The 16,455-nt window shown below is 46.0% G+C and overlaps 1 protein-coding gene across 7 annotated transcripts in view; it reads left to right on the top strand.

The window, feature by feature from the left end:
* atp8a2 (ATPase phospholipid transporting 8A2) overlaps positions 1-12,956 on the top strand; it is a 66,561-nt gene extending 53,605 nt beyond the window's left edge. For 6 of the 7 annotated variants that reach the window (XM_080794131.1, XM_080794129.1, XM_080794130.1 and 3 more), the window contains 9 exons: positions 810-932; positions 3,149-3,230; positions 3,335-3,396; positions 3,932-3,988; positions 4,897-5,002; positions 7,557-7,645; positions 7,952-8,056; positions 12,231-12,322; positions 12,910-12,956. In XM_080794131.1, coding sequence (XP_080650257.1) covers positions 810-932; positions 3,149-3,230; positions 3,335-3,396; positions 3,932-3,988; positions 4,897-5,002; positions 7,557-7,645; positions 7,952-8,047 — 615 coding nt within the window. In that variant the 3' untranslated portion in view covers positions 8,048-8,056; positions 12,231-12,322; positions 12,910-12,956. Of the gene's footprint in view, positions 1-809; positions 933-3,148; positions 3,231-3,334; positions 3,397-3,931; positions 3,989-4,896; positions 5,003-7,556; positions 7,646-7,951; positions 8,057-8,809; positions 8,883-12,230; positions 12,323-12,909 lie in introns of all 7 variants that reach the window. The other variant, XM_080794128.1, reaches the window with a different exon arrangement.
* The last annotated feature ends 3,499 nt before the right edge of the window (positions 12,957-16,455 follow it).

Raw genomic sequence — 16,455 nt, 5'->3', positions numbered from 1 at the left:
CCCCCCTCCTCTCGCCTTTGAGTTGACATTTGAGTTGCCATGCTTCTCTCTCCCTTCTGGTATCTCTCATTCTATCTCTCTGGATTCAGTTTGTGCTCTTATCACTGCATGCCAGGGAGGTTTGTGTGTGGGTGTACCTGTATGTGTCTATCTTCACTCTCACTGCTGGGGACTTGACTGCAAATGTATGCAAAGCCCTCCAGCCCTCGGTCTCTGGGACTGCTGGAATTCCTCCTGACGGTGTCGCTCTGATTGCAACATGGATCGGGCAAGCGGCGCATAACAAGCGCCGGCTCGTGTGCATGTGAGAGTGCACGGTGTTTGCCTTTGGGATCGTGGCATACTGTACATCAGTGGTTTCCAAACTTTTTAGCTCGAGACCCAGAAGAGAAATTAAATGTGGGACCCGAGATCTAGCAGATCTACAATCTCACAACGTGTCAGTTAGCGCCACGTTGTCAGCTTCTAGATCTGCTATTTTCACTATTTCTTACGTGTTTTTGAATTCATGAAATGTCTTTGGTTTTTGTATTTATTCAATTCGATTCATAAACGTTTTTGAACCTTTGGAAAAATCTTTTGGAATTATTATTAAAAATCAAAATGTAGGAAACATAAAAAGGGAAAATGTAGTTGCGACTCATAGAAATTGGTCCACTGGCATACCAGGTGTCAATCATCGTTAAGTGGTGATGGCCTGTTAATTATCCAATTAGTCAATTAAGAGTCAATTGTGACTCTGGCCGTCACAACCTACACATTAACATGTCGTTATCATGTGATCATGTTGTTATGTGTGTGTTTTCCAGATCTTTACTGCACTGCCTCCCTTCACCCTGGGGATCTTTGACCGTCCCTGTAGCCAACAGAACATGCTTCGATTCCCCCAGCTATACCGCATCACCCAGAATGCCGAGGGCTTCAATACCAAGGTACGCACGTGCACGCACGCACAACACACACACACACACACACACACACACACACACACACACACACACACACACACACACACACACACACACACACACACAGGTTTTGTAATGTATTAATATACTTTTGAGGATGGCATTGAAAATAGCTGGCAGATTGCCTAAAAATAGCAGATCTACAAGCTCACACATTTAAGGAAAAGTCTAATCCCGAAACCTTAAAACCTTTAAACCTTTTCCCAATTGTAATACTAAATCTAAAAATGTATTTTTCTTGCTAGTCCATACCATAACCGTCCAGGGATATACAGTAGAGCGTTGCAGTCCCGCCCCCTTTCATTTCCAATAGATGTTTCCCATAGACGTTTCAGAAAGTATTTATTTAAAGACCTGCATGCCTCGGACAAAGCCAACTCAGATGGTGACAAATCATGACAATAAACAAAACATTTTGGGCCGAACAAATAATTAGAAAGAAGAAAAACAACCAAAAATGTGTACCCTGCACCTTTTTTCTCCTTTCTAATTATTTGTTCGGTCTTTAAATAAATACTTTCTAAAACGTCTATGGGAAAAAAATGATTAGGAGATTCTCTTCCGAGCCGCTCGTCGGGGGGGCCAGACTGCGACGCTCTATGAGCAGTGAGCATCCAGTGTGTGTGCAGAGTGTGGGTTATGCGCTGTGTGTGCACAGTATATCGGGGATTGAAAGTAACTTTGTACTCGGCAGCTCTGGTCCTCGGCTGCTCGCCGCAATTTAGGAGCACCAGAGGAAATGTAGGAGAAGCCTTAACCCATTCTGACCTGAGATCAGATTCATACGAGGTTTTCCACTGGACACACACTGGTCTGATCAACCCATTCTGACCTGAGATCAGATTCTAAAAATGTCAGTCGTTCTTCGAATTTTTCAAAAATAGCAGACCTACAAGCTCGTATCGCGCCACTCGGTGGCGCGATATGAGCTTGTAGATCTGCTATTTTTCAATAGCTAAAGCATAACATGATGCCAACACCAAAATGGGTGCCCGGTCAGAATGGGTTAATGTAAGGAGCACCAATATGTAATGTAATACAAATAATATAACATGTCATGTCATGAACAATTGGTGAAAGTAGCTGTGCTGTGTTGTCAGGGTGTGTTTATGGAAATGTCCAATGGACATGCAGTCGTGGATTATCATACCGGGGAATGTGCACACGTCAAAAGTATTTGCAGACTTTGGGTTGTACAAGGTAGTCTGCAGCAGTTCCAACACTAACACACACACACGCAGGCACACGCGCGACCCGTCGCGGACCCACAGCGAGCACACACATACACACACGGTCACACACACACACACACACACACACACTCCTTCTAATGCTATGGACGCATTCCCGTCAGTCACTGCATTGCAAAGCCACAACGAACACACACCCCTTGAAATAATTAAATCACAGCTCGGACGTGCGCCGTGGCCACGTTGTCGACCCACATCGAACACACACACGGTGACAGACACACTGTTGACCAAAAAAACCCGCTAATAAACGGCATACAATTTGGGAACGTGAAAAACTGGCTTTGCAGTTGGGTGCATATGCTAATGATAATGGTCAATGCCCGTGTGCAAATTCAGGTCAATTGCTCTAGCCACTGAGGAGAACCGAGCATGACAGAAAGTTGGCCCTCACCAGTATAGTAATACACACACACACACACACACACACACGCACACGCACACGCACACACGCACACACTGGCTATATCCATGGCTTACACCCAAAGCCAAAATTAAATCATTATTCTGTCATTTCAGCTCTGTGTTTGACTTGTTGTGCCTTGTGGTTTGCATGTGCGATGATGATTGAGTGATGCCTGGCTGATGATGCCTGGCTGCAACTTGTTTGGAAGTCCAGCGGGTAAACAGGACTGGCATGGAGGCTCACACGTCACCACGGCAACTTTCATTAAATTCATAGGCCCAGAATAAGGAAGTCTTTCATTTTTAGAGGGCAGACGCGTGGGCGTGTGTGTGTGTGCCGTGTGCATGCACACGCACAGGAGGGCAGTTGTTGGTGGTGATGGCAAGGACACAGTGCCAGTTGTGTAATCTGTTTGTGTGTGTGCTTATATGTGTACATGTGTACGTGTGCGTGTGCGTGTGCACCGTGGCAATGGTGTGCACTGACTTTCTCCCTCTATCTACTGTGTGTCTTTTTCTCTCCAGGTGTTTTGGGGTCAGTGTATCAGCAACGCACTGATTCACTCTATAATCCTCTTTTGGTTTCCGCTCAAAATGCTAGAGCACGGTAAGGAAGTCTGCCTGATTAACACTCATTAACTTCCTTGTGCAGCTTGTTATTAAACCTCCATACAGTACCAATCTCTAGACCTTTGTTTGTGTTCCCCACAGACTCTCCCTTCAGCAACGGCAAAGGAAACGACTACCTGTTTGTAGGAAACATGGTCTACACTGTAAGCATCCCTGTTGTGTGTGTGTGTGTGTGTGTGTGTGTGTGTGTGTGTGTGTGTGTGTGTGTGTGTGTGTGTGTGTGTGTGTGTGTGTGTGTGCGCGTGTGTGCGGATTATGGAGAGCTCTGTGGGTTGATTACGTTGTTTACAGCAGATGTTTGTTACCAGCCGTGACAGCGTGGCTGGTATTGTTTTCAACCTTCTGTATGTCTGTATGTTTGTGGCGTTTAATATTTCTGTGGACAGATTCTGTCAACGCCATAGTGTCACAACCTTGCAGGTTAGATACAGTTTGAAGATGGGTAAACAATGGCTAGCTGTTACCATACCTTAATAACGAGCTTTTACCAGCCTTTGACCACCTCATGAAAATACAAATTTGATACTGGCTCAGTATGTGTCAAACACTAGTCTTCCTCAGTCTACACCCCACTGTTTTGTTTTGTCTAACAAGAGGTATAATCCCTTGATTCACCAGGCTGGCCCTCCGTTTATGTTTAGTTGATGATTTCTCTGTGTATTCTCTGCCTGTGTGTAGTACGTGGTGGTCACAGTGTGTCTGAAGGCTGGGATGGAGACCACCGCCTGGACCAGGGTAAGAGCTCATGTCGGCCCACTCTCCAGCACAACATTCTTGCTTGTTAAATCGGCAGTTAATCAGCAATTACCGCATGTAGTGCTCAGGACGTCTGTGGACGTGTTTGTAAAAATAAAAATAAATTGTGGGTCTAAATGTGGGCACCCTGGGTCGCCATTTTGAAAGAATGAAAGGGCACATAATGTGTCACGGTCGGGTCTATAATGCATCATTAGCGCTTTTATAATATGTTAACACTTGTTATACATGTTTATAATCCTGCATAACAATTTAGAACAAGCTAGATTTATGAAGGTGCTGTTCATAATGCATTACAGATCATAATCTTAGTATACAGTGTTACCCCGCAATAATCACTGTAACTTGCATTGTAAAGCTGGCACTGTGTCCGTATCATATAAAGAAGACTACAGTTTAGCAGCTTTGCATTATAGCTAGCCTGTCACCAAGACAATGCATTGACTGTGGTCACATGGCTGACTGTGGGTTGGGCGTAACCATGTGTTGTGCCCATCTCAACGTATGTCCACTGTCCGAGCAGACGGAGGGGCGTTGACACCCCCCGTCCGCTCAGCTGTCCCCCCCCCCCCCCGGTAATGAAGAGGGGTCCCGCCGGAATTCACACAGTGTCCCCTTACAGTGGGACACATAGAGTGGCAAAAATACAGGAGGAAGTCTCATCGACAAGGTTGTCTATATTCAGACTGTGTGTGTAACTATTTGACCTCATTCTTTCTCTCTCATTTCCTCTCTCTCTCTCTCTCTCTCTCTCTCTCTCTCTGTTGCTATTACTTTGTTCTTCTCTTTCTCCCTTCTCTACCCATCTCTCTCTCTCTCTCTCTCTCTCTCTCTCTCTCTCTCTCTCTCTCTCTCTCTCTCTCTCTCTCTCTCTGTCTCTGCTGTAGTTCTCCCATCTAGCGGTCTGGGGCAGTATGATTCTCTGGTTGCTGTTCTTCGCCGTCTACTCGGCCATGGCCATCGATCCCCATCGCCCCCGACATGCTAGGCCAGGCAAGTCCCGTCTCCATTAACACATGCCACTCGTCTTCTGTTCTCTCCTCTCCATCCTCCCGGGTTGCCAGGTACCAGGCGCCTGTCTGACGCTTCCTCCTGGGTGTTCCATGTCCCCCCCTCCCCCGGGGGAGATTTATGCCCCCCGGCCAGCCCCCATCTCCAGGCTCCTTGCACCTGCTGTGCTGTCACCCGAGCCCCAGGCTTTTACGGCCCACTCTGGAGGTGTTGACTCAAGAGGGTGTGCTGCTGCCGCTGTGTGTCTGTGTGTGTTGGGTGGGGGGGGGGGGGGGGGGGGGCTGTATGTTCAAGGGTCAATCAAGCGTAAGAAAGGTGTACGTGAAGTCGCTTGATTGTCCCGGAGTGGGTGTGGTGTTCCCTGGAGGAGGGTTGGAGGGCAGTGTCCACCACTGTGCTGGAGGAGAGTGGAGAGGGGGGGTCCCCCACTGTGAGTCGAGTGAAAGGAGGGCTGCTCATCAGGCAGTCTCAGCCCCACCGCCCATCAACCCCCACCCCCTGGCCTATTAATTCAATTTGTGTCAGAAATCAGGAATGCGGTCAAATAACTCTGCAGCTGCTATGGTCCAACTGGCGACTGGTCAGAGATACTCACCCCCCCCCCCCCCCCCCCCCCCTCCATTCTCTCTAACAACCCTATTACCTCCAGCGGTCTCCATCCATATGTTTCCATCTGGCCATAGAGGGACAGGCAATGGAAAAGTCAAATCGTGCCTACGTATTTATTTTATTTTTTATGGAGGGAGAGGGAGAGGGAGAGAGAGAGAGAGAGAGAGATGAAGAAAGAAAGAATGAGATACAGACAGACAGAAATGAATACAGCACAGCGTTCTGGCGCTGTGTGATTTGTGGTGGTTTGTGCAGTGGCTGATAGGCCGACAGTGTGTCCATGGATATGACAAAACAGAGACAATCTACGGCGAGCATGCCTAGTCCAAGGTGCTTACGCAGCCTATTTCCCAGTGTATTGTGTGTATGATGTATGCACAGTGCTGTGGGTGTTAATCCAAAACTGTCTCAGTCTGTCTCATTGTACGTAGGTGTTGCTCACAGACACACTCACTGTGTGCGCGTGTGTGTGTGTGTGTGTGTGTGTGTGTGTGTGTGTGTGTGTGTGTGTGTGTGTGTGTGTGTGTGTGTGTGTGTGTGTGTGTGTGTGTGTGTGTGTGTAATATAGTCTGTACCATAGTTGTGTTTCCAGCTGTCTCAGGAAGACTTAATGCCTTTTTTCCGGCTGAGTTTTGAGATTTCCCCACTGAATATCAGCTGTAGCAGACTCTGAGTCACCAGCCTGACCTATCTCTATCTCTGGACCTGGGATGGAGAAACCACATGATATATCAGTTATTATATAGTCCCAATTACAGAGGTCATGCTGCATGGGAATAAAGTGTTTTACAACCGTTGACTTATAAGCTTCATGTCTAGAGACTCAAGACTTAAGCTTATGAAATACTATACAGCTAACTCTTGGCTTAACCACTTAAGCCCTATATACATCAGCGCACGACGAATGGCGAGAATACAAACTCGCAACGTGGCGCAATGGTGTTGGGAGCTTGTAAAGTATTTTTTTGCCTATTAGTATTACGACATGCCCCAAAATAGGGACGGCAGCCAGGTTGAAAGTGGTTGAAACAATCGACAAAGGAGAAATTGTATAGGCAATAAGTAGGAAGACGGAAATAAAGCACTGGCCGTGACAGGTAGGGACAAGCAAAGAGCTAGCTGCCTAGAGATATGTCATGGAGAAAGACTTGATTGGAGATAGAGTGGAAGAGACAGATTGGGACACTAGTTAGGAGCGTGATTAACCCCCAGAGAAACAGGCTGAGGCCAAGGGTTAAAGGTCATCAAGGCTGACTGCAGCTGGAGTGGACTAGACTGACACACAGCCGTACTTAGTGCAGTCACTCACTTATATTAATTTCTGGAGCGTCAGTATTGAAGTCGTATGGGTGATAGGCTGAGATGAGTCGCAGGAAAATTATATTTCTTGCCTAAACCTCATCTCTTCGTGACACTCTGGTAAACTCACCTACTGTATGTCCCTATTGGAAGGATCGTGCTGTCGCTGCCCCCAGTAGTATAATGGCCAATGTCAAGAGTGTGACCTTGGAGTGAAATGAAATGATATAGTTTTTGTTTAATTTATTTTTTCTGTTTTCTGAAAAATAATGACATAGGCCATTATTTTAAGAAGGTGACGATGTGTAATGTTAAATGAAGTTACTCATTTTTAGGTCTCGCAGAGTTTTTGGGAATAAGTATGCCATAAACGCTGGTATTCATTCTCGACATGCACAAATTAACACCACATTACGTAGTTACAGAACGTCTGTGATTTCACATAATAAAGAATAAACTGCCAGCTTTTGCTATTTTTACATGTCGCTCAGTTGCCATCGATGTACGTCACATACACAAGACCATGGTTGAAATGTTCGTTTCCATCACGCAATTAATGTCTGGAAAACGGTATGCTGTACATATGCTGTGAATCTGACTGACGTACCTCATGTGTTGTTCTGTGCAGGCTGGCAGGGTGTTCCAGTGCTGGTATTTCTGGCTGGGCCTGATTCTTGTGCCCGCTGCCTGTCTTCTCATGGACTTTGCATGGAACGCGTGAGTAGCACACAATCACCTTGTGTGTGTGTGTGTGTGTGTGTGTGTGTGTGTGTGTGTGTACTGTGTGCTGCAACTATTGACTATCTTCTTTGCAATTATTACATTGACAATCCCATTGACGGCACACATCTCTTTTAGAAGGGATTCAATTAACTTGTCTTACTTACTTGTCTTTTATTAACGAATCAACAATAAATAAATAAAACTCCCTCTGGGATCATTAGAGTTGTATCTTGCATGTATACGTGTCTGCGTACCAGCTCTCCCCCTGTTCCGTGTGATGAACCTGCGTCTCTTTTGCAGTGGGCGTCGCACTGTGAGGAAGTCTCTCCTGGAGGAGGTGCAGGAGTTGGAGGCGCGCGCCGTGGACCCGGGCGCCGCTGTGCTCAGAGACGCTAGCGGGCGCAGGTACACTACAGTACATTACAGTAACAAAGGCCTAATGGGACCTGCTACCTGAATTATCAATCATTGTTTCCATTCATGTCAGACTCATTGATCATGTTTGTTTATCGACACTGTTGGGTGAAAACTTTGTACGTCCAAATCTCTTTTCAAGAAAATTGAAAAAATAATCTGTGCTCCAATGTGTGATTTTTGTTATTGTAGTTGTTATTGGTTGATTGACTATAATAAAACAAATATGGAGATACAAGGTTTCTGCCCGTCAGCGGCGATATGTTTTTTCACTGTGACATGCCATTCATTCATACCCTTATATTGACATATGGAATAATTCATATCTCACTGCCCCTTATTGAGATTTTACTGGACCACAGTATCACAGGGACTGGTTTTGTTAGGATAACTCGTGATTAAAAGTATGTATGTGCCCTTTTTTGTGGCTTTACTATTTACAATTTAGGCATTTAGAATAAGCAAGGTAAACACACACATCAAATGCAAAGAGACAGTGTAGTACCTCATTAACCTAGGATCACGGGTAAACCTAGAATCACTATAAACAATTTAAAGACATAATGATCTGTAGGCCTACATTGAACTACAGTATATACCAAGTAAACAATACACCTAGAATCTGTCTAAATAACATGCTATCTAGATTTCATGATTCCTTCCATGCCCCTATTTGTTTTACATTCCATGTATGATTTTGCGTGTGTAATAAGCACATAACCATGGCATTTCTTAATCCCTTAGCTCCAACGGTAGTGCCAATGTCAAGGCTGGGGTCCCGTAGTGCCTGGGCTCCTCAGGGCACTTACTCACACAGGTAGCGCTTGGGTTTGGACCTATCTCAGTGGTTCTCAAAGTGAGGTCCACCGGGGGCCCCCAGGGGTCCTTGAGGAGTTACGGGTTTGTAACTCTGAGAGTACACACATGGGTCCTTTTTGGTTGCATTTGTAGGCTATATGCTCTCAGAGTTAAATTAACACAATTTACAATTTAGGCATTTAGCAGATGCTCTTAATCCAGAGCGATTTACAGTAAGCAAGAACAACATGGTAATACATCACATATATAGAAATAGTCATCGAGGATCATAAGCAAGTAGGGGTGCACGATTATGAAATTATGACCGATATCCACTCTCCGATTTTATCTGCCGATCCCGATATTATACAGAGGACCACAATGGAAACAAGGGGCTTGGCCCAAGGCCTGTTATATAAAGTATTCAATCAATCAATAAATAGCCTATACACTGTGATACATACACCTATACACAAGTGACTGTTTTCACAACTGAATGACTACTGAATGAGATTAGTACACAAATTAAATGTAGAAAATGTAAAATTAATTTTTGTTATCAAATATGATTTTACATCATATTTGATTTGACTTTTGTTCTAGACTAGTGGTACTAGACACTTTTGCATTTTTATGTTTTGCTATCTTTTTTAGCTGGTGAATTTTATTTTGAGTCCAATTCGATACCGAAATGGCCAATTCCGATTATGCTACCGATTATATTGTGCATCCCTATAAGCAAGCTAAGACTAAGGATGGTTTACCTGCAGGCTAGGGTCCCAGTAGGAAAAAAATCATATCATCTGGGGGTCCTTATCCCACTGGGGGTCCTTATCCCACTGAGAACCACTGACCTATCTGACTGTGTGAACTACAGTATGAGCTCAAATAACCCCACTGGAAGCCACTGTGTGTGACCCGCAACTGTGCGACCATTCACTAGATTCACACCTCTTTCTCGCTTACTTCTTGTCTTTCTTTTCTTTTTCTTCCTTTTTTACATGCTGTCTGTGCCTTTGCATTTACAGTGTACATGTCCACATGCACAATAAGAATCCAGAGTGTTAGTTTAACTCAGAGAGTGCTGGAACTCTCGCAGTCAAATAAACACGGTGGATTCTTTACAGTGTATCCTTTCCTTTCCCTTCATCTCATCTTTGGTTCTCTCCTCACAGGTGGGCCTATTTGAACTGCTGTACAGACCGGGTGTGTTTCCTGTGTGTGATGACATAGAGCCAGATTAGCTTCCTGTGTGACGTCAGTAGAGTTGTGTTAGAGGCTAGTTACATTGTGCACAGTTACTTGGAAGAGAAACCCCGTGTTTGGTTTGGTAGAAGAACTTAAATAGATATCAAAGATTGCCAATTTGTGGGAGCAGAAAGAGTGGGGCCCCCCATTAGGTGTGCTAACGGTACTGTGAAGCCAACAGTTGTTTCTTCTCAAAGACTTATTATATAACGGGTCTTGGAAAGAGTTGTTGCGCTCCAGGTGTGTTTTTAATTTTGGGAATGGGTTATGGCGGGTGGACATTATTGTGTCTTCCAGAGTCGGACCACCTGGAGGCGAGGGCTCTGTCCTGGACTGACCCCGCTTTGAGTCCTGGGGAGAGGCAGGCATTGATCCTGTGCGTCCCCCCGGAGGAGAGCTTCTCCGTCCATGATATGAGACATTTAGAGTTGGACACAGAAGGGAGCCAAAGCACACATCTGTGTTTGTAGTTCCTCAGAAAGGGCCTGGGACGGGGTCAGGAAAGGTAGAGGACGGGGAGCGGAGAGCTCAGATGTGGCTCATCCTTGGACCGTTTGGAGTCTTGCTCCAGTCCGTTGGAGAGGAGAGAGAGAGAGAGAAACGCCACAGGAGGGGAAAGTAAAACTTCACTCGTACAGATGTGTCTCCTTTTTTATTTATTTGTCTAGCCACCGTGTACCCCCCAGCCCCTTTCATTCATTCACTCACTCGCTCCCTTTCATCCATTTAACAGACGACATTTTCTTTGGCCAAAGGCACCCGTGACAAACCTTTATTTTCTCTTGACAAACACATCGGCGTAGAGGTTCCCAGTGGTCACGTAAAGGAGATTTTCCCAGCCGTGTGATCCTCATCCTAACCTTGGGCCGTCTGGCTCCAGTCCACACCGCTCTGCGGATCCTATCAGAATCGTTGCCCGGGTGCCAGGGAAATCCCTCTTGAGTAATTTAACCCATTCTGAACGGGAACCCCTTTTGGTGTAAGCATCATGTTATGCTTTAGCTATTGAAAAATAGCAGATCTACAAGCTCATAGCGCGCCACCGAGTGGCGCGCTACGAGCTTGTAGGTCTTCTATTTTTGAAAAATCAAAGAACGACTGACATTTTTAGAATCTGATCTCAGGTCAGAATGGGTTCATCAGACCAGTGTGTGTACCAGTGGAAACCTCGTATGAATCTGATCTCAGGTCAGAATGGGTTAATGCCTCGTTGCCAGCCAGATCGAGGGAATGTATCCGCCCATATTCCTCTATGGAATCAGTTAACAGGAAGCTTCCTGCGATGGCCTTGAGTAGATGTGCCGTCCTCTGTGCATCTAATCGCCTCTGCCCTGTTGCCCAACGGTACCCATTCCAGGCAACCCTGGGCGACGATGAGATTGAAGTGACAAAGGTCACTGGGTTAATTAGTGAATGACAGTGAGAGTCTTGTCTGCAATGCATTGCACGCATCTATGTCTGTGTGTGCGCGCGCGCGATTTGGAAGAGACTCGGTTATTTTTGGTCACGGGAGGAGAGTAGGCGTGACGGCGTGTGGTCTAAGAACAGAGGGTCCAGTCTTCCTCTGAACAAGGAGAGAGTAGAGCAGAGGAGAGAGAGGGGGAGCAAGAGAGTGAGGAGAAGTTAAGTTTTGCTGTCCTTTTCCCTGCAGCTGGGTCATGAGTTTACTATTGCATTAGCTTGAGTTTCAACAAATCAGCCCCTGCCAATTACTTGGCCCCGGCCTGGCTTAAATCCATCCAGGTTTTTCCAGAAACCTAGTACCTCGAACTCAAATGTTTCTGGGTGTCACGTGATGATGTTTCTAGATGGTTTCCTTTAGAGATCACTAATCTCCAAAACACCTGATTGCTATACTTTGGGTTTGGGTTTTGCATGTGGCAGTCGGGTCGGGTCTTGCATGAAAGGAGAAGAGAAAGGGCATTCATGAATACGCAGGCTGACACATAGATGGTCAGGTAACCTTGTGATTGTGTTGTTTGTATGATTATGTAGATAAGATTACTATAGTTAGCTATGTGATTTGATTACCGATCGCTGCGTGGATAGGATATACAGCAATTATCGTCATGAGCTACTGTAGTAACATGTTCTTTCCCCCTCTCCCTCTTCGCTGCAGTCTAAACGAACGGGCCCATCTGCTGACAAGAGTCTTTAGGAAAACGCCTTCGAGCGTAGGGCGCTCCAACTCAGTACAACAGACTGTGTCACGTGAGTGTCCACTCGCCTTTACATTGTCAAACGGATTTTAACCCATAAAGACCTGAGGTCGATTCTACAAAATGCCTCCTAAATCAGTAGTTCTCACACAAAAATGTAAAACAAAATAAATAAAATACATTTATATTTGCCTGATGAAGACCTAAAAGGGTAGAAACATTGCGCATTAATACACGCTTTTGGGGGGATTCTTGCCTTGATGCCTTGGTGTCCAGCGCCTGGCCTAAATACAGGCATAAGATGTGCACATAATCTTCTCTTTGAATTGCACTAGAAATACCTCATCTACTGTACAAGGGCATCTCAACTTAACCCATTAACACTGAGAAGCATCGGTGTCATTTTAGATTTTAGCGTTGGCTATTAAAAAATCTAGCAGATCTACAAGCTCACAGCATGTCACTTCGTGCCGCTCTACGAGCTTGTCCATTTGCTACATTTGAACATTGTTGAGAAATCTTGAAAGTGTGAGAATTACTAACTTGGAAGGACTCGGGTCTTAAGCGGTTAAGTGTAAACGTGGCGTAATCCAACTCATACAGGTCTGTGTTCGACTCTGCATTCCGTTCCTTTTCCAGATGGCTATGCCTTCTCTCAGGAGGAGCACGGTGTGGTGTCCCAGTCCCAGGTTGTACGCTCCTACGACACAACCCGTCAGCAGCGACCCAGCGTTTAGCACCGTCCCCCCCTCTCCTCTCTCCCCCCGCCTTCATTGTCTGCCCCCCCCACCACCCATGGCAACCGCCGCCTCGGATCGTCGAAGCTATGGTGGCCGCGGCGTGGAGACGGTGGAGACAGAATCATGTGATGCCCTCGTGCCGGGTGTCCGGCCCTGCATTGGCCTTACCTGTACTATAACATGACCGACCCGCCACCACCACCATCGCCACCCTCCCCAACACACACACACACACACACACACACACACACACACACATCCACACACATACACACACACATCCCAGAGGGTGGTTGCTAGGGGTGGAGGCCGTCGGTCAGGCACAGAGGACAGACAATGGAGACCGGGACCAGACCGACTATACGGAATAAACTGTCTCAAAGACTCCTACTACGCACACTGCACAGGCATGAGCAATCCATATCCATGCACAGACATGAGATATCAAACTCAGAGACTGCTACTTGTATCCATGTAACCCCACAGACTGGGTTTGGGTTGTGTGTTAATGTGTGTGTGCGCGCACTTCCAAAGCATATGTATCTGCCTGTGCATGTGTGTCTGCACGCAAGCTGCGCTCTTGTGTGTGAGTGTGCGCGGGCGAGTGTGTGTGCGTGTGTGTGTGTGTGTGCGTGTGCGTGCGTGCGTGTGTGTGTGTGTGTGTGTGTGTGTGTGTGTGTGTGTGTGTGTGTGTGCGCGCGCTTCCGTGTGGTTCCCTCTTGTCTCCCTCTCCTGAGCTGGGTTTAACTAGTCTGTCATCGCATGCCATCGGGAGAGGGGAGGGGACTTCAAAATAAACACACATACACACACACAATCCCAGGAGGAATTCTTTACAGGGAGAGGCTGGGAGGAGGGGGGGGGGGGGCATTGATCCGGGATTCTCTGAGCTTTACACCCCCAGCCCGAGGCCCCCATTGAGTTTGACCATATTCACGCTACAGCCATTTTGTTTTTACTCCATACATTTGGGGCGGGTGGGGCGGGGGACTATGAAGTAACAACAAAATGTCTGTGTATCGGCTAAATTCCATCCCCAAGCCTCACTGCCAAAGCACCAGAGAGATGTTGCTGAAGTGGAACCCTAAATGTGCTAGATTACCATCCCGCGTGGACCATGACTCTGTACGGGAACTTCTTTTTCCGCTCTCCTCCCTTCATCTGTGATCTCTATCTCTTCATCTTCCAACTTCTAAACAGACACCCTCCCCTTCCCCCAGACACACCTTTCCACCTCTACCGCGTGTCTCTTCGTCTTGCTCGTTAGAATCCTTGTTTTTCCACTTCCTGTTATGATTCTGATGGTTCCTGTGAATCCTGAGCTGGTATGCTTGCCGGTACCGCATCATGGGACTGAATAAAAACCAGGTGTTTCACTCGGATGAGCGTGTTATTGTGGGACGTATAGCAATGCACGCTGAGGGGTGGCCAAAGCGAGTTGCATGCCGATATATAGGGTGAGAATCGCTTATAATCTATTTTGAAATGGTATAGCACTTGAATGTTGATATGAAATGCATTTTTGGCCCTGAAATGTCGACATTCAACGTATACCTTGGTTTGCAGAAACATACTAGTGTACACAATGCTAGTGTTTTTCCTCGAAGGAGCAAAAACCAAAGTGTAAGTTACAATAAGGCCTCCTGTAAGTTTTTGGCAAAGATTAGATAATAAATCAACTTTTTTTGGTTACTGTTTTGCTAGCTTGATGAGAACATGCATCAGGCACACAATACTGTGTGATGCAAGCCATGATGAAGACGGATGAAACACCCGGTTTTTAAGGAGTCCTGATCAGCCTGGGAATCCGGCTTCCAAAGCTTCCTCCTCCATTTCTGTTGGGTTCCCTCAACTCGCAACTGGACTTATTATTTTTTTTTAATATAAAATGCGTCTCTGTGTTTTTTGTTTTTATGTCTTTCTTTTAATGAATGCCTGTTTTTCTTTTGTACTCATTTGTGGAGAAATATCTTAAACGGGAATATTTTACTTGAACTAGTGCTACTAGGCATCTGAAAATGCCCGGTTACGTCATGTGTTCTGTCCAGTTCTGCAATACGTCTGAATGTACAGTCCACTGTCTAACTGTGTACTCTTCTGTTGAGGACGCCCAGGTTCTAGGGTTGGTCCGTTGGACTCTTAATCATTAAATCTAATAAATCCAAGGCCTGACCAAATGCTTCTGACTGTGACTGATTCACTGTTAGTTAATACACATTACACTCACTTTGCTTATCTTGGGAAAACAGTGGTTAAGCAGGTGGTAACCATGGAATGGAGGGGAGGTATTAGTACCTCAGGTATTACTGAGGCTCAGTCTAACCATACTGTAAGCTCAGTGGCCTTGTGGTTAGATTGTCCGCCCTGAGACTGGGAGGTTGGGGTTCAGTCCCCGGCCGGGTCATACCAAAGACTGTAAAAATGGGACCCAATGCCTCCCTGCTTGACACTCAGCATCAAGGGTTGGATTGGGGGTAAGTCCCTGCGACATACTAGCGTCATGTCCAGGGGGTGTACTTGTACATCAAGCTGCCTCACACTACAGAAACAGGAGATAGGGCCTCATGGCTCGGCAAGGCTACTTACTTATTACTAAGGACATACTGTAAACAGAATTGAAGGATCTATCTCCGTGCCACAGTCCGTAAGGAAGGCTCATTGTCACTGAAGACTGACCATTAGGAGATTAATACAGACCCTTGGCCCTCAGTCCCTGGGTCTCACGCTCCCACCCACCTTCTGGCCGTGGCCCAGCCCAACGCAGCTGCTTCAATATGGAGAATCCATCGGGCTGGCCCCATCAGGAGCCATAGATCCATTTAGGCTTTTCAACTCCTTCCCAATGGCTCCCAGGGGTGGCTCTCCTCCATTTTCCCCGTTAGCCGAGTTTCCATTGCATAGGAATGTTGCCAAAAATACACCTCCGCAGGCTCAAGGAAATGGTTATAGGTTTATATATACAGTCTATTGTTGTGCATTATTGTTCCCGTGCTAATGTGTCTGATGATATGACGGCTATTTCTGCTGTCCGCCCTGGGTGGCTGGCTGTCTGTGGGTGTGAGTAATTGGTCTATAGCTAATAGCTAAAGAATGTGTGTTTGTCTGCGTGTCTTTCAAAGGGATTAAATAATCTTTTGGCCGCTCGCTCATAAACTGAGACTGCGGTCTAGCCCCATGCTGGCTGTCAGCTTTAACACTTGTTTCTTGCTAGTCAGGTTTTATAAGTCTCGAAGCAGATGTAAATCACACTGCTCTGTAGAGATGGTCTTCTCTCTTCATGGTTTTGAAAACATAAAACATGTTTGTGTGTTTATGACAGGGCAAAGTGTTAAAAAAAGAAAAGAAAAGCAGACAGGAAACGCATCACGTCTCTCAACACATTGATATTTATTTATTTTTTCTTATAAATCGATGAAAAATGACAATCCTGTATGAATCAGCATCT

The sequence above is a fragment of the Protomyctophum bolini genome, assembly GCF_963924005.1.
Source record: "Protomyctophum bolini genome assembly, chromosome: 21".
Classification (NCBI taxonomy): Eukaryota; Metazoa; Chordata; class Actinopteri; order Myctophiformes; family Myctophidae; genus Protomyctophum; species Protomyctophum bolini.
This window is presented reverse-complemented; position numbering and strand designations above follow the sequence as displayed.